The sequence below is a fragment of the Aythya marila genome (genome assembly GCF_965140915.1).
Source record: "Aythya marila genome assembly, chromosome: 7".
NCBI lineage: Eukaryota > Metazoa > Chordata > Aves > Anseriformes > Anatidae > Aythya > Aythya marila.
Genome location: NC_139048.1, coordinates 14,390,839 through 14,411,375, shown reverse-complemented (window position 1 = coordinate 14,411,375; position 20,537 = coordinate 14,390,839). Strand labels below are relative to the sequence as shown.

The window sequence follows — 20,537 nt, the reverse complement described above, 5'->3', positions numbered from 1 at the left end:
TGCTCCGTCTGCGGTACCAGGGATGTCCCAAATTCCACGTACACACCGCAGCCTATGGTTTAACATACATCTAAAAGAAGGTGATGTGAGGTCCTGCTGGGAAATTGCCCTCTCCAGGAGCTCATGCTCATGCTGTCACCTCTTCTTGGCCTCTGATGCAGCCCTGGGGACCTCCCCGAGGCCATCTGCTTCGGCACGGACCCTTTTGGACATTTGAGGAAAATCACACTTGAAGCAGGGGTTCCCCCCTTCCCTCGGCTGGCCCCACGGATGGGATCTGTGGGGAAATGGGCACCCACACAGAGGCACAGAGCAGTCCCCGGAGGTGGCAGCCCCCTGACGTGCATCCCCAGCCCTGCTGGAGCCCGGTGCCATGCGGCGCAGGCAGGGCGAGCCGGGGGGGCTGCGGAGCCCGAGCGTGGGTCTCGGTTTAATCGCCGGGGCTGGGGAGCCTCTATTCATTCCCCACTTGCATTCATCTGTGTCCTAGTAACGTGCCCCCCCAGCTCCCTCCCGACGCAGGCACACACACGGCTGGATAATGGCAGGAGCCCGGCAATCTCAGCCGCTGAATAGCTGTGTAATTATGGGGCTATAACGGCGAGCTGGAACTCATTAGCCATTATCAGCCGCTTCACCGGGACAATGGCAGCACCCCGGGGTGCGCGGCTGCGCGGGCTGTACCGGGCGGCCCTACACGCTGCTCGACGCCTCTGGGGCCATCCCGACACTGACCCCGTACCCTGCTATGGCCACAGAGGCAGACTTCGGCTAGGGATGGGTGCAGTGGGCTTCGGGCCAGCAGGGTGCACCGTGTCCTGGTGCCGAGCAGGCCCTGGACAGGGCAGCAGCCATGGAGGGAGCAGGATTTTCCTTATTTCTCCTAAGAGGTGGGTTATAGGGACTGACCTGGCTCGCAGAAGGGTTACAGAAGCCCTTGAAGTGTGCTCGTCCTACAGGCATGTGCTGTAGAGGTGTGAGGTGGCTGAGCACCAAACCAGTCCTCATGCATGTGGGTGACCTGCAGCGGAGTGCTCGGAGGCATCCTGCTTCTCCAGGGGCCAGTTGTCGGCTTTCTTATTGCCCCTGCCCTCTCTAAGTGGCTCAGTGAATTTGGGATGAGCCCGTCAGACATTTGCTGCATTCCCCTGCAGGATGATGTGCAGTTGGGCAGGCAGGGATGCGTGGGTTTGGCAGGATGGGGAGCAGGGCAGTCCCGTGCTGCTTCGTGGACCCTGAGCGATGCCAGCTGGTGCACTGAGGGCACAGAAATGCAGTGGCCACTGCTGTCCTTTGGGCTATGCCTTTCTGGGGACTCTGGGGCCACAGTGCCCAGCTGGCTCCTGAGAGCTTTCCCCCTGACCTCTGCCTCTTCTCTCCCCAGGGAGCTCAACGGCAACAACATCACACGCATCCACAAGAACGATTTCTCCGGGCTGAAGCAGCTCCGTGTCCTGTGAGTCCCCAGCAAGTGGCACGCTCAGCGTGCAGCCCCTCTGGGGGGCTAAGGATGGTGCTGAGCCCTTTGGTGGGCACCTGCTGGTGGGGCTGGCGGGCACCCACATTGGGCTGGAGCATATGGTGGGCTTCCAGCGGGGAGAAAGAGCTTGGGTTGGGTTGGGTTGGGTTGGGTCAGGTCAGGTTGGGTTGGGTTGGGTTGGGTTGGAGACCACTCCTCCAAAAGCCAACCCCTTCTCCCTGTGTCCCTCTCCGCAGGCAGCTGATGGAAAACCAGATCAGCATGGTGGAGCGCGGGGCGTTCGATGACCTGAAGGAGCTGGAGCGGCTGTGAGTGGTGGGCGCGCAGGGGGTGGCACGGGGTGGCAGTTCTGCTCCCCGCGGGCACTTTCTGCCTTAACCCATAGCACATCGGTGCTGCGTGGCTTCAAACAGCATCGCTGCTTCACAGCGGCTTGGGAAGCAAACCCATTGCTGTTCCTACAGATCTCAAAGCCCTTTGTGATGCTTTGAGGTGAGGGGCAGGTTAAACACAAATCACTACCGCTGTTATCAGCTGTGTCCTGTGTGTGAGCCAGGGAGCCTTGAGCTACAGTTCAGTACTCAATAAAACAGCTCAGCAGCTTAAAACCCCCGAGCTGCTCGAGCAAACATTAGGAGCCGAGCGAGCAGCAGGTTAACAGCGCAGTTAAGCAGCAATCAGCAGCTAACAGCTTGGAGCCCTGTCTGCATATAATTGCAATATTGTGAGTAAATCTATTAATGCCCAGTTGGCTCCCATCACCTGGAAGCGTGCGCGCCGGAGCGAGCCAAAACTGTGCCCGGGGTGGGGCTGGCAGCTCTCCTCCCCAGCCCGTGACCCTTTCCTCCTTCCCCGCAGACGGCTGAACCGCAACCAGCTGCACGCCCTGCCCGAGCTCCTCTTCCAGCACAACCAGGCTCTGTCGCGGCTGTGAGTACCTCCTGGGTCCCCTGCCCGGCTGTGCGTGGGGCTGCTGGGGGGCTGGAGGGGCAGGGGTGTCCCCTGGGGGGCTCAGGGGTTGTGTTGGTGTTTAACAATGTCCTGTAAGTGCTGGTGGTTCGGGCTGGGTGCTCTGCACCACGCGGAGAGGACGCTTGCACCACGCAGGAGCAGGGCATTTGGGGCCAGGACGCGAGGTCTGTGCGTGTGGCATCCTCCATCTCCGCTTCCCAGCTGGGAACTGAGGACGTCAGGTCCCCACTGAGGCAGGAGGGGGGTAAAATAAGCGAATGGGCCAGCATGCTGCCAGGAGAGGCACGGCAGTGCCTGGGGCAGGCTCTGGAGCTGCTCTGCCCCGGGGGGGTGCTGCGGGTGCCAGGAGTCGGTCGCGGTGTTTAATGAAGGGTTAAAGCGCCGGGTGGGTTGCCAGCGTGGGATGTGTGAAATGGTGGACGGGCGCCAGCGATGGGCCTAGGTAATGGCAGCTGATAGCACAGGCGTTCAATTAATTATCAAATGGCATTTGTTGAGCTCAGCTGTGCCGTAGCGTGGCGCCAGCAAAGGCCCATCCTCCTCCAGCCGCCCGTTGCGCAACAAGAACACAGTGGAGAGAGTTATTTTACAAACAGACATGCTTCCCTTTTCATCTTCCCTGGATTTTAGCACTGGGCTCTTTCAAAAAGTGGCTCATCATGGAGCTGGGGATGTGCCCCTCGCACCCCTCCGTGCGGGTGGGCACACACCAGGCCCCCCCTTTTGCTCCGCTGTCGTTTCCCACCCCATGGTTTGGTGGTGTCAAACCTCTTCTGTTCCACCTTCGAGCTGTTTTCTGGCCATCTCTGCTGGTACAGCACCTGTAGATGTTTTTTTATTTTTTATTTTTATTTTTTGCAATCTGAGCAGGCTTGGGTCCTGCAGCCCCCCAGCAAAAGGTGGTGCCAGTCCCTCAGAGCACCGGCTGCTGCGCTTGGGGACCGTCAGGGACCTGCCTCCAACTCTCCTCGTGGCTCCCTTCTCCTGAGGTTCCCCAGGACAATTTGGGGGGATGGCAGGGAAAGGGGTGCCAGTGCAGACCTTGTCTAGACGCCCCGTCACGCTGGCTTAGCAGGAGGTGAGATCTGAAACCTTGCTGGTGCGGCGGTGCGGGAGGTCACAAGGACACTCTTAAATTGCGGCAAAGCCGGCTCGGGCTACAGGGATATGAGTCAGTGGGGAACAGGTTTAAGCTAAATTGAAATCAGCTCTGCTCGAGCTGAAATCGGAGCCTCTCCACCAGGCTTCGTGCTTATTTAACTGCTGAAAGGGATCTGGGGTGGCCAGTGCCCCCTTCCTGCCCCAGCGGCTGGCCGGGACACCGTGCGGGATGGGACGGGAATTGAGAGCTCTTACAGGGCGCTGTCCCCAGACCATTCCCAGCACCCGGTGTCTGTGCCAGCTTCCCCGTGCCCTGCCCACCACATCCAGCCCTGGTGTGCATCTCCAGCTGCGGGGCTGCTGGGGCTCCCAGGTCCAGCAGGCGGGCGGCAGCTCAAGCAGACAGAGATGGGTGCGGGAGCCAGAGGGGGCTGCTCGGATGGGTGCCTGGGCGCTGGCCTGGGTGCTGCAGCATCCTCCAGCCTTCCTCTCGCTGCATCTTCAGCAGCACCGTGGTTACGTGGCAGCAGAAGTTGGGGCAAATCTGTTGAATGTGCGGTGGGTGACAGCCATGCGATGGTCTTGCATTCGCAGAGATCTCTCGCGGGCACGCGGAGGAGGACCTTGGCTCGGGTCAGGATCGAGAGAGGCCTTTTCCGCCTCCTGGGTCCAAGTGTCAAAACCTAATCCACTCCAGTGGTGCTCTGCGGTCTCCTGGCCCCGCGCAAGCTGCAATTAGTTACTCAGATCCAGGCTGCAAAGAGCATTTGTGCATCAGGATAATGGAATGGGCTGGGGGTAAACCTGATCCGCCGGGGCACAAATAAGCTGGGGAATGGCAGGAGAGGGCCAGTGGAAAACGAGCCTCAAATGAGGCCGTGGGGGAGGTGAGATGCCTGGAGAGGAATGTTTTCTCTTGCTACTTGGGCATATTGGGCTGACGCCTGCCCAGAGCCTGTCTCAGCCAGGGGCGGCTGCAGTAAATGCAGCCAGAGCTGGTGCCCCCTCCTCAAGGGAAGGATAGCACCTGGGGCTGCTGCTGCCACAGCCTGTGGGCTCAGAAACTGCCTGAAAATTTGAGATTTCAGTGCACACTGAGTTCCCTTCCTGCCATCCAGTTTGCCATTGGGATGGACATGCCACTCCGTCCCCATTTGGATGCATAAGGGCTGGGTCTGGGGGCTGCATCCTGCCCTGGGTGCCCTGGGGCTGAGCCTGGGGGCAGGAGGCAGCGAAGGGGCTGAGCCGGACCCACAGCGGGATGGCAAGGGGGGGCTGCACGGCCTCCCTTGTTGACACCCGCCGTAACGAGCGGGTAACTCATTAAGCAGCGCCGGTGGCTGGAAATGGCGCTGATCTGAGGCTTTGCCGGGGCGCGCCTGACCCAGGCGACCCCATCTCAAACTGGGTTTAATTAAACTGTCAGCGCCGGACGGAAGAACAAAGCGTGGTGGGCCCAGGGGGGGGGGCTCGGCTGCCCCCGCGGCGGGCTGGGGAAGGGCACGTCTCCTGTGAAGTGGTGAGCTGATAAAAAATGCATCTCGCCTTGCACCGGGGGAATCGGCCAGGCACGAAGGTGACCTCTGCTATCGCGCTGCTCCCGGCAGCCGTGCGCATCTCCGCTCAGCCCCGCTCGCTTCTGCCCTTCTCCTGAGCTGGTGGGAGCTGGTTTTCCCTTGGGAAAAGCCAAGCCCTCGGGTTTCTCCCTGCTCCCTTCAAATATTTCCCCTGAATCTCTATTTAAGCCCCTTTGGGGGTGCTGGGCGGGGAGATGAGGAGAGAGGAGCCCGGGGTGGCTGAGGCAGCAGGGTGAGAATGGAGATGCTGCGGGTGCATCGTCAGGGAGGCAAAGCCGTGGGCTGTGGCAACGTGCTGCCAGCAGCCAGGACGGCTATAAATAACGAGTTTCCTCCCAGGGAAGCCGAGCTGGCACAAGGGAGGAGAGGAGCAGCGCTCAGCACGGGCAGCTCTGAGCATTTCGGATGCCGGCCACGGCTCGTCAGACCCCTGCCAGCAAAAACGGTGGAGGAGCTGGTGCTGCGTCCGTGCTCGCCGCCAAGGCCGGGGGGGAAGAAAGGGCTGGCAGTCCTGCTCCCTGTCCGTCTGTCAGGGCAGCAGCCAGCCTCCTGGGGCTCCTTGGAAGCAGCGTTAACATCTCAATCAGCACCGGTGGCTTCCCGAGGCAGAGCTGGGGACATGAGGGATGCTGTGGGAGCTGGGGGTGCCTGCTCCTAGCAAGGTGTTCCTCTGGTGGCCGGAGCCTGCAGAAAGAAGCGATGCTGTCCCTTTGGTCCCATCTGGGGGCTGGGAGTGACAGCAGGGGTGAGGCATCCCTCCCTGCACCAGGCGTGTTTGAAGCTCTGGGCGATAGGGGAGCTCTGACCTGAGTCCCCAGCACCGCCACGGGGTGCTCAGGTACGGGGGGCTGCATTACAGCGAGCTCTGGGGCAAGGTTCCTCGCTGCCACCCCTGCATCTGGCCCAAGCAGCCCCATTGCCTCTCTAAAGGCAGGCAGAAAAAAAAAAATTGAGTGGTGTTAAATAACTCGAGAAAATGCAAATGACATCCTTCAGAAGGAGAGGACCACAAGCACGCGGGAGGAAGCTGTGAGCTGCATAGTAGCAAAACAGGGTGACAAGTGAAAAAGGAGCTGTCGGGGGAAGGAATAACAAAGCAGGCCCCGCTCAGATGGGGCTGGCTGCGCGTGGGAGGTGTTGCCTGCGAGACTGTGCCAGTGACCGCTCCTCGCGGCGCTGCTCGGGGAAAGCCCCGGGTGGGAGCAGGAGAGATGGAGAAGCACTGGGTGGGATGGGAACATGGGCTAGGGGATTACTGGGTGGGTGGATGAGCGGTCCTGTGCCCTGGTGCTGGTGCCAAACGTGTGCACGGGCAGGTCGGGGTGCACAGGGGGTGCTTTTCCCCCGGCACAGCACCCCGGGGATGTTTCCTTCGTGCTTGCTGCTCGCTGGCAATCCTGCCGAGGCGGTGGGCTGGCTCTGGCTGCGTGCCGGCTCTCCCGTGCCAGACACCCGCCCCGTCCTCCCACACCGCTCCTGCTGGGGCTTTGGCTGAGGCTCGGTGCCTCCGGTGAGGTTTTGTGCTCCACGCCTCGCTCTGCAGCCGGGAGCTCGGCGTGTGCCTGGGAACCGCTGCGTGGGAAGGGGCCCGCGGGCACGGCGCGGTGCTGGCGTCGGCACCCCACGCGCATGGCGCTTTGCACACAGATGTGGATGCCCTGCACCCCTTCTGGGGTCCCGCAGCAGTCACCCCCTCCGTCCCCAATGCCTGGATGCGGAGCCCCTTTCGGGAGCATCCCCCTCCCCTCGGGCACCGCGTCCCCGCTGTCACTGTGCCCAAGTTGTCCCCGCGGCTGTTGTCCCCGCGACTCCGGGTGCCGGACCCCCTCGCGCTCCCCGACAAAGACCCTTCTGTCGGGGATGGAGCAAGGCAGCGCGGGGCTGGGGGGGCTGGGCTGGGACGTGTCCCCCCGAATACCAATCAGGAGTGGGGGGCTGAGGGGTCTGTGCGAGGCGAGACCCCCCCCAGCTGGATAGGGGGGATTGGGGAGGGGGAAGAGAGGCCCCACCGCAGCCCCCGGGAACAAAGAGTCAGTGTGGCTCGTGACAGCTCTAAGGAAACGCGGGGAAACAAATGCACCACTAATAGGTGGGGAGGTGACCGTGCAGGAGACGCTGCCAGGCGGGCGGCCGGGGGGCTGCGGCTGCACCAGGGCATTTCTCCAGAGATTCCCACCCTCGCCACGCTCGCCCCTCTCCTGCCTGCCTCTGGGACCCCCCTCCGGCCGCTGCTGTGTGGGACACCTGCCCCGTGCGCCCTCATCCCTGCTTTGGGTGCACGGCTTGGATTTGACTTTCCTAAAGTTATTAAGGCATAGGGTTTAGGGCTGAAGCGAGGGGCTGTTTCCAGCTGCTGCCCCCTCTTTGTATCATTGTCCCCTGCAGAGCATCACTGCTCACCTCCCTGCTCCAGCAAAAGGGGATTTGCAACCTGCATTGAAACACAACCCAAAAATCAAGGGCTGATCTTCCTAATGCTGGGCAGCGGTGCTAATTGCACGGCACAATGACATATTTCAACCTCTCCATCCCAGTTTATCACCAATATGCCCTATCCGGCCCCCCAACCACTTTTGTTCCTCTGAAAGAGTTAAAAAAGCACTGGAAGAAGAGCTCCCTTTGTCTGTATATTTTGGTGGCGGAATAAAAACATTTCCTTCCTCCTGTTTTTACGGCTCGGTTAGGAGAAAGGTTCAAAGTAATTTCAAAGAATCGTGAGCAGACTCATCCTCCGGTAATTTGATTTCCAGGACATGAGGGAAAGAAGTCTGAGGTGGTGGTTTTAAAGCAAATTGTAGCTCGGTACCCCCGCACACGTATCCCCCAGACGTGGCAATGTGCAGAGCTGCCTAATTAACCCGCGGTTCCCTCGGGTGGCGTTTCCCAGCACGGAGGGGGCTGGGGGCACTGCCGAGGGGAAGCTGCCCCCACCGCTGAGGGGTCCCAGCACGGGGTTGGGGAGCCCCTCTCTGGGGGTTTAGGGAGGTGGGGGCTCATCTCCCAGCTCCTCCTCTGTGTTAAACTAATTATCATCCCGGGCTTATCCCCACTTAACCAGCGAGACACAGACATCTGGGGTCGGGACCCCCACCGCCCCGCAGCAGCCTGGGGATTACAGGGTCTTCCCCATGGCCTCCCCCCCCTCTCCGTGGTTTTTGCACCCCCCCTTTGCCCCCTGAGGCTCTGGTCCCCGTTTGTACTTCCCTTCAGGACAGGAAAAGCTGGATTAATTTTTACTGCTCCCGGGGGAGCTGTTTGTAACCGAAGACGTCTCGCTGTCTTCTGGTCTGCAAACGGGGCAGCAGGATGCAGCTGGGGGGTTGCAGTGGGTTCCTTGCCCCCCCTTCTCCCTCTGGTGGGAGAAGGAGTTTGGGGCAGAGCTGCTCGGGGAGCAAAGGAGTTGCTCCAGGAGGTGCTGGTGAGACGAGCGTGGCCATCCTCCGAGTGCTTGGGAAATGATGGCTCCGGGATCCTATGGAGGATGAGCAGAGAATTAAATTACACTTTGATGGAAAGCACAGGAAACGCTGCTTCCAGCCCCAAAATACCCCCTCACCTCCGAGCTGGGAGGGGAATCTCCATCCCCAGACCCCTCCCACACCAATCTGGGACCCAGAAATCCTGGCCCCGCATCCCCAGAGCCCTCCCATCCCTGTGGGGGCTTCTGCACGGCGCTCAAAGGGGCTTTTGTCCTGCTCCAAGCCCCACAGGTGGGTGGGCGCTTCCCCCCCCTCTATCCAAATCCCGGGCTTGGGATGCTTTTTCCCAGGGGCCACTGTGTTGCGATGCGGGCTTGCGGGGTCACCCAGGCAACGGGGGCCTGGGGATGCATTTTTTGGGGGCTGGATCCATCGCGAGACCCTACTGGGGGATTTGCCAAGGGGGCTCGTGGTCCCCGCTAGCCGCAGACCGGCACGGACCCAGCAAAACGCGCGGCCGCGCGTTTTGCTGGGTCCGTGCCGGTCTGCGGCAGTGGCTATTAAAGCAAGAGCGCAATTACCACCAGCACTATTAATTACTAATCAGCGTGGTGGGGACGGAACCGGGGCACCGTGCGTACAGAGGCATTTTCCTTCTCCGGGCGCTCCGGCTCACTCGCTCTCTTCCCCGTGGGCGCAGCAGCGTGCGGCTCATTCCTGCATCCCCGCGATTTCACAGCATCCCCGCAGCCGGGTGTTAATGAGATTAGAGCCCAGCTTTAAGATGTCTCTCTCCATCCTTCGCCATCCAATTACACAGCCCGCATGGTATCTGATTGCCTGCGAGAGGGGAGGAACTGTGGCTGGCTGGGACAGGAGGATGCAGCTGGTCTTTCTGGGTATCAGCCCCGCCGTGCCGAGTGGTTTCCTTTCTTTTCTTTCTTTTCTTTCAGTTTTTTTTTTTTTTTTTTTTTTTTCTCCCCCCTTGGCTTTGAGCTGCTTCGTTTGGCTTTTTCATCGCTCCTCGAGGTGGCGGCTGGGCAGAATTTGTTTAAATTAACTGCTTGAATGGCAGCGTTTGTGTGTGTTGGTGGGGGGGAGCTCAGACAGCACCAGAATGGATGAGGGGGATTAAAGGTGCCTAATGGCTTCCAGATGGGCATCCCGGGCTGGGAAACAGCCTCACAACCCCAACCCCAGCTGGGGGCGAGGCGGCCGGGGCTGGGAGCCGTGATGCTGTAGCAAGTGGATGCTCTGAGCTTGTGCCTGTGGGGACAGGGTCCCCTGGGCTGCCGGCTGCCTCTCGGTGCCCGGGGCCAGCCCGCAGATGCACCAGGAGCCTTTTAGGGGTCACAAGGCTCCGGGCACGCTGGGCTGGGGATAAACACAGCGTGTGGGTCCGGCTTTTGGAGGTGCCACAGCTCCATGGTGAGCTGACAGTGCAAATACAACCGCGGCAGCACCACCGAGGCAGCAATTTGTGCTGGGAAGGCTTGGTTATAACATGAGGATCGATGATATTTAGCCTTTTGCACCCCCGCCTGGGCTCTGGGGGTACCTTGGGGCTCAGTCACCCCGGTTGCAAAGCAGGGATGGGAAGCACGTCGGTCACAGAAGAGATGAGGTGTGCACCAGCAAAGGGCAGCGCTAAGTGGGTGCTGTCACCCATGGGGACCCCGAGGGCCGTGGGCAGGGTCACTGCTTCTGGGTTTTTTTATGGCTGGGAGCAGTGACGCGATCTCCTGGCTGCTGGGGACACCTCCCGTGCCACAGGACAGCTAACAGCAGGCTTTGAGCTTCTTAGGGGGGCGGGCTGCAGAAGAGCCCCTCAGGGCTAAGGGGAAGGAGCCCCGCGGGGTGCTTTGTGCCGACACGCCGTCTGCCCCCCATCCTGGCCCAGCCCTGGTCCCCCGCCTCTTGTTTCCTTCTCCAAATATTGAGAGAATAAATAGCGTGGCCGCGAGGGGACGTTCCCGCGTCCCCGCCACACAAGCGCCTCTCCGCAGAGCCCCGCGGGTGCTGACCCCGCATTCCTCAGCCCGAGGGCTGACCGGAGAGAAAGCAAATCCTGGCTCTGCCGGGGGCCTCCCCAGCACACGCTGCCCAAGAAATGGGGCTGGAGGGGTGGAAAGGTCCCCAGCCCTGGCTGGGATGCACAAACCAGGCTCTGTGCTGGGGTGGCACGAGGTCCCCGGACCCGGTGTGACCCTGACCAGGAGCAGTGCCCGGGGGCACCAAGCTTTGTACGTCAGGCACTTTGTCACCCCGGTGGTGACAGCGCCGTGGTGAGCGGCAGCATGTCCCCGCGACACGGAGCTGCCTCCGGCACGACACCGATCCCAGCTACAGCACCGGCACGGGCGGCAATCAGGGAGGAATTAAGGGATAATTAATGCCAATCCACACGGAAAATTGCTCTCGTCAAACAAACCCGATATCATTTTTTTTGATGAGCTGACAAATTGGGTTGATAAGTAGCGACTGCGCTGACATGATATACCGAGACTTCGGCAAGTCATTTTACTCTTGCCTGAAGGAGATTGCCATGAAAACATTAATATTCTGCAAAATCAGTGTAGCATCTCTGACAACGTGATTCACTGGCAGACTTCACGGGGAAATCGTGGCGGTGGCAGTGTGCTGGGGGGCTCTGCTCCTGCCCCACCATAATTCCTGGGTGGTAAAACTGATTTTTGCCAACGCTTTGTCTGCTCCTCACCTCCGTTTCTCACACTGTGCCTGCGTGCGGGCACAAGGTGAGCGCCGTGTGAGCGATGCAGCTGGGGAAGAAGCCACCTGCAGCGACACGGAGTGGGATATTGCGGCTGGGTTTGGAAGGGATGGCGTGCTGATGGGCGAAGGGAGCGGGGCTGGGGCTGCCGGTGGGACACGGGGCGCACGGAGCAGCCGGGGGCACGCGGCTCTGCCGAAACACCTGCGCTGGCAAACAGCCGCATGCGAGGGCTCGCATCTGGGAAAAAAATGTAGGTCACGGCTACGAGACCGCGAGCGGCGTCTGGGGACCTGGTTACACCGAAAAGGACTTAGCAGGCAGCTCGCAGCCCGCTTGTTGCTCGTTGCAGCTTCGGGGGTGAGGATGAGCAGAACAGGGCTGGGGGTCACCATGCGGGAGGGCTCCCCCGAACCGTGCTGCTGCCTCAGGGCCCACGGGACAGGGACTGGGAAATTAGAAAGTGCTCGGAGAGGAAGTGCAGTGTCATGGGAGGTGTGGAAAACCTGCCTCCCCGTGCAAAGAATGAAGTGCTCGGCCTATTTAGTGCGTGCGAGAGGAGGTGAGAGGGGATTTGCTCACCGCCTCTGCATACCTGCATGGGGAGAAGCCTGATTGTACACACCTCATTAATTTTTTTTAACGGAAGATAAAGAGAAAAAGCATAAAATTGTTCGGTAGCTGGAGGCTGAAACCAGACAAATTCAGACTAGAAATAAACTTGGCTTTTTCAGCGCTGTTAACCACTGAAGACTCAGCGGGGGAGAGATGGACGTGATGCCCTTTGAAGCACCAAAGGAGAGCGTGCTGCTTTCCCCCGTGGTCAAAACGGGAAGGGACAGACCTGGAGCAGGTCCCTAGGGCCAGCTCTGTGCCTGGGCTGCGTGGGCAGGGGCGTCGCAGCGGCTGGATGTCCCCTGCCCTGGGTGACACAGGAGTGCACGGTCTGGGTGACTTGGTGGCTGCGTGCTCTGGGGCTGTCGCTGGGAGCCTGCCCCTGGATTATTGTCACCCTGGGGTCCTCTGGGGACAGCGTGTGCAGAAGGAGGGGTGCAGAGGGAAAGCTCCCAGCACATGGGTGCAGCCCTGGTCCTGTGCCTGTCGGAATTTCTTTGCACGCCCTGCGAATCTTTGTGCTGCCGGTTGGGTTTTGTGCCTTTTCTCTTTTTTTTTTTTTTTTTCCACCCCTCCAGCCTCTCCAACAAAGACACTCATTCTCCCCTCGCGCCCCGGGGATTTACACGGAAAGCTCACCCTCCGCACGGCGAAAGAAAGGCCGGCAGAGGAAGCTCGCCCCAGTGCGGTGTGTGGCTCTTTGTCTGCCCTTTGTCACGCCGCTGCACAATGCGCGGCCACGGCCACCCACCAGACCCCAGGCACCCAAAATGCCCCCTCGGAGGGGCAGACACCCGCATCCTGCCCTCGCTACGGGATTTTGGGATGCTCCCCTGCACCACCCAGGGCACAGCCCCGTCCTTTGTGCTGGGGAGAGGGGAATTTGGCAGGGAAAGCCCTGCCGTGTGCCAGCAGCCCCCCGAGGCTGAGTGCTGGGGGGGGTCCTCCCATGAGGGGCTTCCATCATCCCGCTCTGACGGCTTTTAACATGCTAATGACCCTCTGCAGGGCAGGAGCAGCTCTGTGTAAAACCCATGTTCAGCCCTCGGTCATGGACATTTGCTCGGAGACACGTTGTTAAATATTTATCCAAGCCGCCTCCACCCCCCCCCGCAACACGCATTAACAATAGCGACCGCCCCGGCCCCTTCCCCCTCGCCGGGGACATGTGGCTCCCAGCCCGTGGCAGCTAACGTTATCGTTTGTACCTGTGAATTATTGATAAGGGATAAGATAGTCACACAAAACAACGAGGGGCAGGGGCTGTTTGCGGCACAAATCCTCCTCCTGCTGCAAAACGGGCAGCGGGACCCCTTCCCTGCTGCTGTGCTTGCCTTTGTGCATGGCAGCCCCTGTCCCTGCGTGGGTCCTGTCCCCTCTCGGTGACCTGCACCCTCCCCATGCCCCCTGCTGCCTCGGGAGAAGGCATCTCCCAGCCCTGCAGATGGGGTTTTGCAGGGGGAGCCTTCCAGCTGGCGAGGCTCAGGGGGGCTCAGGAGGTCTCGGGGCTGGAGGAGGGAGAGTGGTGCCTGGATCTGTGGCCACGGACACACGCTGTCCCCAATCTGTCCCTGGATAAAGGGGATGAGGCTGCTGATCCCCTGGAAAGCAGTGGTGTGGGCTGCAGCCCTGGGAGGGATGGGTCCTGTGCTCTGGGGCTGAGCAGAGGGGCTTGGGGTGGCTGTCCCTGAGGTGCACAGGGGACAATTTGTCCCGGAGAGCTGCTCGGCCAGCCCTGCCGCGTCTGGCTGCCTTGTGCGAGGTGCTGGGATGCTGCTCGGGGGGCTGCAGATGGCTTGGGGGGGTCTCCTCGTCGCTGGTGTGGGCAGATTAAAATCCGGGTGCCTTTTTAAGCCAGTCCAAAGCCTGGCTTTGATGCACTTAGCCCCTCAATCCTGTCGTGTTTAGCAGAGAGCCGGAGCATTAGTGTGCACAGCCTGGCCCGGTTTGGGGTCTCAGGTCTGCATCCCTCGGCTGGGAGTGCCAGGGACAGGCAGGGGCACTGCTGGCAGCCGCAGCAGGGGAGGGTGAGCGCAGCCCAGTGCGTGCCTGGTGCTGGCACTGGAGCCATGGGAGCGCGAGCGGTCTCCTCTCCCCACTGCCCTTCCTGCTCCCCGACTCGCCCCCGGTGTGCCGCAAAGGCAGGCCGGGCCCCTCAGACACCAACTTTGAAGTGTGAATTTCAAACACCCTGCGAGTCTGTGGGCAATTACCCGGTGTTTTTTTCCCTACCTTCGCTCCCAGCCCTCTCCCTTGCAAGCCTCCTGCTCTCTGCTCTGCTTTTAGGGGAAGGGCCCGGCCCTGGAGCAGCCACGGTGCTGCTGCTGCGTGCAGGAGGGGAGATGCTGCAGCCCCTCAGCATCCCAGCTCCACAGCCCCCAGCTCCATCCCCACTGGGCTCTCAGGAGGACGAGACCAAACCCAGCTGTTTGCTGGCCAGAGGGGTGCAATGGGTGCAATGGGGACCTCCGGGTGCCCCGCGGGATGGCTGGGGCACTGTGGGGTGCTCGTGTATGGCTGGGGCTGTGCAGGGGCTGGCCCTATCCTCGTGTCCTGTGCAAAGCAGAGGCAGGTGGCGTGTGTGAAATGGGCTTCACACGACATCAAATGCGCTGCAGCTGGGTGGAAATTGCCTCTCCGAGCATCTGAGCAGCTCCCCGCTATCTCCTCGTGCCTGCCCGTGGTGCTGGATGAGCTGATAATGGATAAAACACCCCTTCCCCTCCGAGCTGCGGTGTCTGGGACCTCATCTCTGTGCTCGTGGACAATGTGCATCGATGCTCACTTAACCAGCTCGGGGCTCCCTGGCATCCCCTCTGCCTCTGCTGCCGTGATCATACCGGGGGCTTTTTGCCCAGGGGCTCGGAGTTTCTGGGCTGCAGCCTTTGTGCTCTGCGAATCCCACACCCTAATGAAGAGCTCAGGCAGCAGAAAGGGCCCTTCTCCCAATTCACATGGAGCCGTGTCCCGCATCCCTTCCCGGCCAGCAAGACGCATTGTTCCCTGGCAGGATTTCAGTGGGAGCGCCGGCTAATTTGCAGTGTTTTACATACCTAATATGTTGTCAGAAATGCTTTTAAAGCCCTATAATATTTAATTAGGAGGCGGCTTTCGGCGTATTAGGCGGGAACGGGTCCGTCTAATTAGTTACTGGTGATTTTATACCCGGGAACGTAATTACGCGAGGTACAAGCTGGAGGCAAGCTCCCACATAGGCACCCGGCCCCTTTGGCAGGATCCAGCTGTGCCAGGATCAGGCCATGTCAGGATCTGGCCATGCCAGGATCTGGCCGTGCCCCCTCGCAGCTTGGGGCTGCTGCTGCTTCCCGCCAGGCTCTGACACCTCCTTGAGACGCGCTGGTCTCCAAACCCTGGTATTTTTAATCTTGGAATCCGACAAAATGTGAATCATCCGAGAGATGTAGGAGCGGGCAGAGCCCTTGGCAGACTGGGGTGTATTTTTAGCCTGCATGCATTGGAATTTGACTGTTTCTTAGGGGAAAAAAAAAAAAAAAAAAAAAAGGATTTCAGCCCTGAGCACCCAGCTCTGCCCCCCAGGGATCCCCAGTACCCGCTCCGCATTGCATTGCCCAGCCTGAAAATAAAGGGGCTGCCACCCCTGCCCTGTGCCCCCCTCCAGGAGCTGGGGGGTGCTGGAATGGGATTGTGCCTGGAACCAGGACCTGGCTGCTGGCAACACGCAGAGAGGGTGTCACTGTCCCAAGGCTGCACAGGGAGTGTTCCCATGTGCATGAGCACTGCCTGGCGTGCATCCCCTGGTGCCAGCCCCACAGCCTGCCACCGATGCCCCTCATCTCTCTCTCGACAGCTGCCAGAAGTGTCCGTGTGGGCATCCTCCCTCTGCAGGGTAAGCGGCCAGGACCCCGCTGCTCGGGGACTTCATCCCCGCTTTCATCCTGGTGGCTGGGAGCCGGGGAGCCGATAATGATGCGGGAGTGTTAATGCCAGCAGGAAACCAGCTTCAATCAGAACTGTTAAAAATAAACCCGCCAGACCCCCTCTGTCAGGGGTAATCAGCCTCGATGCCTCCTCTCCCTGGGTCCTAGAGCCACGGGCAGCGAGCCACCAGCGTGCCGAGGAGACCGGGGCCACCGTGCTGGGTGCTGGTGGCGATACCTGCACGCACAGCCTGGGCCAGCACATCTCTCTGGTGCTAGCTCCCATCCTGCACACCCCATTCCCCTTCTCTCAGCTGGAACCTGCACTGCGATCCCTGCTTGAGCTGCTTGAAATGCGGCCAGGGATGCGTGACGTGGCAGAGATGGGCACGGGGGAGCAGCGGTAGCAGTGTGTGTGCTTCTTTCTCTGGGCCCCCCTGAGAGCTGCGTGCTCTGGCACAGCGCAGGTGACGGCAGCGAGCTGCTCAGCCGCTGTGAAGCGCCTGCAATTGTAGAGACCTCCTGGGGAACCCACAGCCTCTGCTTGTCAGCTTCCTGGGGGGCTGTCAGAGCAAACTGGACGCACGGATAACCTGGAAGCTGGCCATCCAGGCACGTCTGAGGCTGTGCCCCACCTCGCAGCCAGCCGCGGGCTCTTGGGGTGCCTGGACTTGACATGAGATGCGTTTGGAGCAGAGACAGGCCACGCATTGCTAGCCTCAAAGCTAACTAACCCCAAAACTAACTAACCTGGCAGCTTAGAGAGGGACAGGGGCTGCTCCATTGCTCTGAGGCTGACGGGCTGTGCGAGCCCCCCAGGCACCCGTGGGCTCCATGCAGGGGGCTCTGTGCCCTGCAGGGTGCTGCTGTGCCCGCTCCACGTGTGGGGATGAGGCGAGCACCCAGGCGTGCTCCTGGCACCTCGTTTGTTTCCCCAAAACGAGGAGGAGGGGTTGGACGCAGGAGGAGGTTCGTGGGTAGGAATGTTTTGTGGCCGGAGGGCTGCAGCTGTGCTGCCTGCAGCAGGCAGAGGCTTTCTCGTGGTGTTTCTGTGCCAGGGGCTTCACGGAGCGCTCCTCCACAGGGAGCCAGCCCCTGACTGCCGACTTGCAGGGCATCTCAGCACATAACTCCAGCTGGATCTTGTGGAGATCAACATTGGTTCCAGAGCACCCTCCAGGGCAGAGGGTTTGCTTCAGCCCATGCTGGAGCTGGGAGCAGGGTTTGGAGCTGCCATCCCATCCCAGGAGCTGCAGGATGCGAGCCCCTGGGCAGCCTCGCACCTCTCCTGGCCAGGCTGGGACAGCCAGGACGTGGATCTTGGCTTGGTTCAGCCTCATTCGCACCTGGGAGGAATCCAGGAGGGCCGGCAGGGCTGGCTTCACACTTATTAGCAATTAAAACCCTCAGAGGCTGGGAGTCAATTAGCTCTGAGCTCAGCAAACCTCGGGACAAGCCCGCTAATGAGAGGTGCAGCCAGCTCCCCGCAGCGCCGGGGCTGGCTGGGCAGGAGAGCTATTTGCTTTTCCATTTGCACTTTGGAGGAGCGTTGCCGCATGGAGTCGGGGTGTTTCTGCTGCTGTGAGCTGCTGGATGCAACTTTCCCATCCTGCTGGAGCCCGGCACTGCTCCTGGCATGGCACGACACCGGCACCCAGCAGGTCCAGCTGGCCTCGGTGCACGGGGTCATGATGGGATGAGGAGGGACTGACCCCGTGCTGACCACCGCAGGGCTGTGCGGGTGCTTCAGCTGCTGCCCGCGCCCCTCTCTGCCCCCTGGCAGTGACGGGGGTCACGCTGTGCATGCTGCAGCTGCCCTCTCACTCATGGAAGAGCCTCGTGTGACCCAGCAGCAGGCGATGCAGACGTGAAATGCGCTGCTCCGGGGGGGCAGGCTGCAGGGAAAGTGGAAGAAAAACCACACCTCTGTGGGGGTTTTTGCAGGGGGTTCCTGCTTCTAGAGGACAAGGCGGAAGGAAAAGCATGGAAGGAGGGAGGAGAGCAAGCTTGCAGGGTGCAAGGGACGTGCAGGTGGTGAAAAGCCCTGATGGATCCATCCGTCTGCTGGAGCCCAGGGAGTCTCGGCCACGCAGCAGGTCCCTCTGCAGGCAGCGGGGCTGGGGCAGGCGCTGTCACTCCCTCGAGTTGTTTTGGTGTGCCAGGGAGTGGGTGGCGATGCCTGGGCCTGGCGTCCGCTCCCCTTCCCGCAGCTAACGAGTTGCAGGAACAAAGGGACGGCGTGGGGAGGGGGCGGCGACAGGCACGCAGGGTTTGCAGCTCGTTATTGCACTTGTGCTGCCATTAGAGCTGCTGCTTTTAACTTGTTTCCCTCTCTGAAGTGGCTCCAGGGTGGGTGGCAGATGCTTTATTCCCCCTCCCGCCCACCCTCCCCTCTTTTCCTCGGCCAGCTCCTCCTGTTCCCACAATCTCCCTCCCCACCGAGCAGAGCCCCGTGGCTCTGGATGTGCAGCCCACGCGGGACCCGCTCTTCCCTGTGCTGTGCCACCAACATGTGCCATCCTCTTGTCCCTCTGCAAGGACTTTCCTTTAACCCAGATCTGCCTGGCTCCCGGGGCAGCAGGACCCTGTGTTGGGGTGCAGGGATCACCCCCAGAGGCGGCACAGGAGCAGGTGATGGAAGTGTCACCGTGCGCCCCGTCCCCGCTGCCCCTCCGGCTGCAGCCTCTCTGGCTGCAGGTCACGGTCTCCCCAGCGCGCCGCGAGCTGCGGCACCGGGAGCCAGGAGGATAATGAGATCTTAATAGTCCAATTATATCCCATCGATTTACTCAGCACGTAATTGTTGGCGGCTGGGGCCGCCTGATGAAGCGCTCGCTCCGGCTGCCAGCGGGGCCGGCTCGCGGGAGGGCTGTGCCGCGGCGCGCAGGCTGGATGCTCCTCGCAGCTGCTCGCCCTTGAACCGCGGCAGGAGCAGCCCCTGGGACCCCAGCAGGGGCAGGGACAGGCAGAGATCGGAGCGGGGACCCTGCTGCGGCTGGGCGGGGAGAGCCAGCATCGGGGTGACCCCGGGATCGCTGTCCCTCCGCTGTCATTCCTGGGGGACTCGCCCTGCTTGGTGGCAGCAGGCGGTGCACAGGCTCCTGGTGACCTCGGGGGTGGCACTTTGAGGCAGGGACGATGCAGGAGGGCGGTCTGCCCCGTCCCCCTCGGCCAGCGTGGCAGCTGGGCTGGCGGAGCCCATTAAAAATCGAAGAGCCTGACGTAATGCTCACACTGCGGGAGCACGAACCCGAGGTGGGGACAGGGCTGGGTGGCACGGTGGGCAAAACCCTGCCTCGGTCCCCCAGCTCCACGCTGGTGCAGCTGCAGGACATCTGCCCCCAGCAGCAGCAGCTCCCTGGGGGGACCAGGACACCGCCTTGCTCAATAGTGCCGTGGCCCTCACTTGATTCCTCCGGCAAGGTCTCACCCAGCACAGCACCCCACGGCATTTACCCCAACTCACCCTGGAGGATGCTGCCAAGCCGGGCTGCCCGCTGCAGGGAGCTGCAGCACGGGGAGCACCGTGTCGGGGGCTGCCAGGCCCTGCCAGCACGCTTGGCAGGCAGCGGGGGGCTCGGAGGACACGGGGCCGACCCCACTAGGAAGCGATTACCTCCCCGCTGCGCCCGGCCCTAATCCCCTCGCGGCGCACGGGGAGCCAGCTCTCCGAACAAGGCTCAATCAGGTTAAAGTGTGAAGTCGGGATTAGCCGGGAGAATGGGAGCGTGGTGACAGCCCCGGCCTCCCCGCCTGGCCGCTGCGGCCCCCTCCCGCCCGCCGGGCTCTGGCGGCGGAGATTAAGGCTGCCGGGGTTTGTTTGCCTGAGTGGGCTCCCCACTGGGAAGTGATGTCGAACACTTTTTGCTCGGGCGCCCCGCTAAGCGCCGGGCAGGGCGGCACGCCGGGGGGTTGGCTCCCGCTGCCGAGCCCCTGCCAGCACCGAGGGGGCCGTGCCCCCTGCCTGGCACCGCGCCGGGGCTCCCAGCTCGTCCCCCACCGTGCCCTGCTGCGAGGGCACCGCCTGCTCCGCGGCACGTCCTCGTGTCACACCGGCCAGCACCGTGCACACAACGGGGTCTGTGTCACATTTTGGGGGATGAGATCCAAGTAGGTGAGTGTCCAAAACCCCAACCTGCTGCATCAGGTGCTCAAACACCGATGTCTTGCCAGCACATGGCTCAAGAGCCCGTCCGTAAGGCGCTGGGAGATGGGGAATTGAAGCATGCGCCCTCCCCATCTCGCAGCCGTGGGCTGGGGACGGTGGCTGCTAATTAGCAGGCATCTGCTGGGCCAGAAAGCCCTCCAGGAGGTGAGAGCGGGGACAGAAGGTGTCTGCGATGGGGCCGGGCCAGGAAGGGGTGGAAATGTTCCTGGGGAGCAAGCGGGGGCCCTGCTTTGCAGACGGGCTGCGGAGAGCCTGAGCCAGACTGTGCCCGCTGAGCGTAGGAGGTGCGAGCTTCTCAATTCGGGCAAGCGGGTGGCTGCAGCCCCCCCAGAGGGCTCACCCGGGCTGTGGGCAGTGCAGGCATCCAGCTCTGCCCTCTGGCCCTCACAGGAGGGAGGCTGCACAGCCCCACAGCCTGCTCTCCCCTCCTCATCCTCCCCCTTCACACCCCCAGGATGATCGGAGCCCTCTGCGCCCTCACCGTGCAGGGAGCCTCGTGGTCCCTGTGGATGGAGGAGCTGTGGATGAGCCAGCTGCTTGGGCATTTTCTGGGTTCAGCAACCAGGAGCTCCTGA

At 61.5% G+C, this 20,537-nt stretch overlaps 1 protein-coding gene across 1 annotated transcript in view; it reads left to right on the top strand.

Annotated features, from left to right (window-relative positions):
* The window catches only part of SLIT1 (slit guidance ligand 1), a 42,184-nt gene that overhangs the window by 8,330 nt on the left and 13,317 nt on the right, over positions 1–20,537 (top strand). The window contains exons 2-4 of the mRNA XM_082764847.1: positions 1,385–1,456; positions 1,717–1,788; positions 2,339–2,410. Of these exons, the coding sequence (XP_082620973.1) occupies positions 1,385–1,456; positions 1,717–1,788; positions 2,339–2,410 (216 nt within the window). The remainder of the gene's footprint in view (positions 1–1,384; positions 1,457–1,716; positions 1,789–2,338; positions 2,411–20,537) is intronic.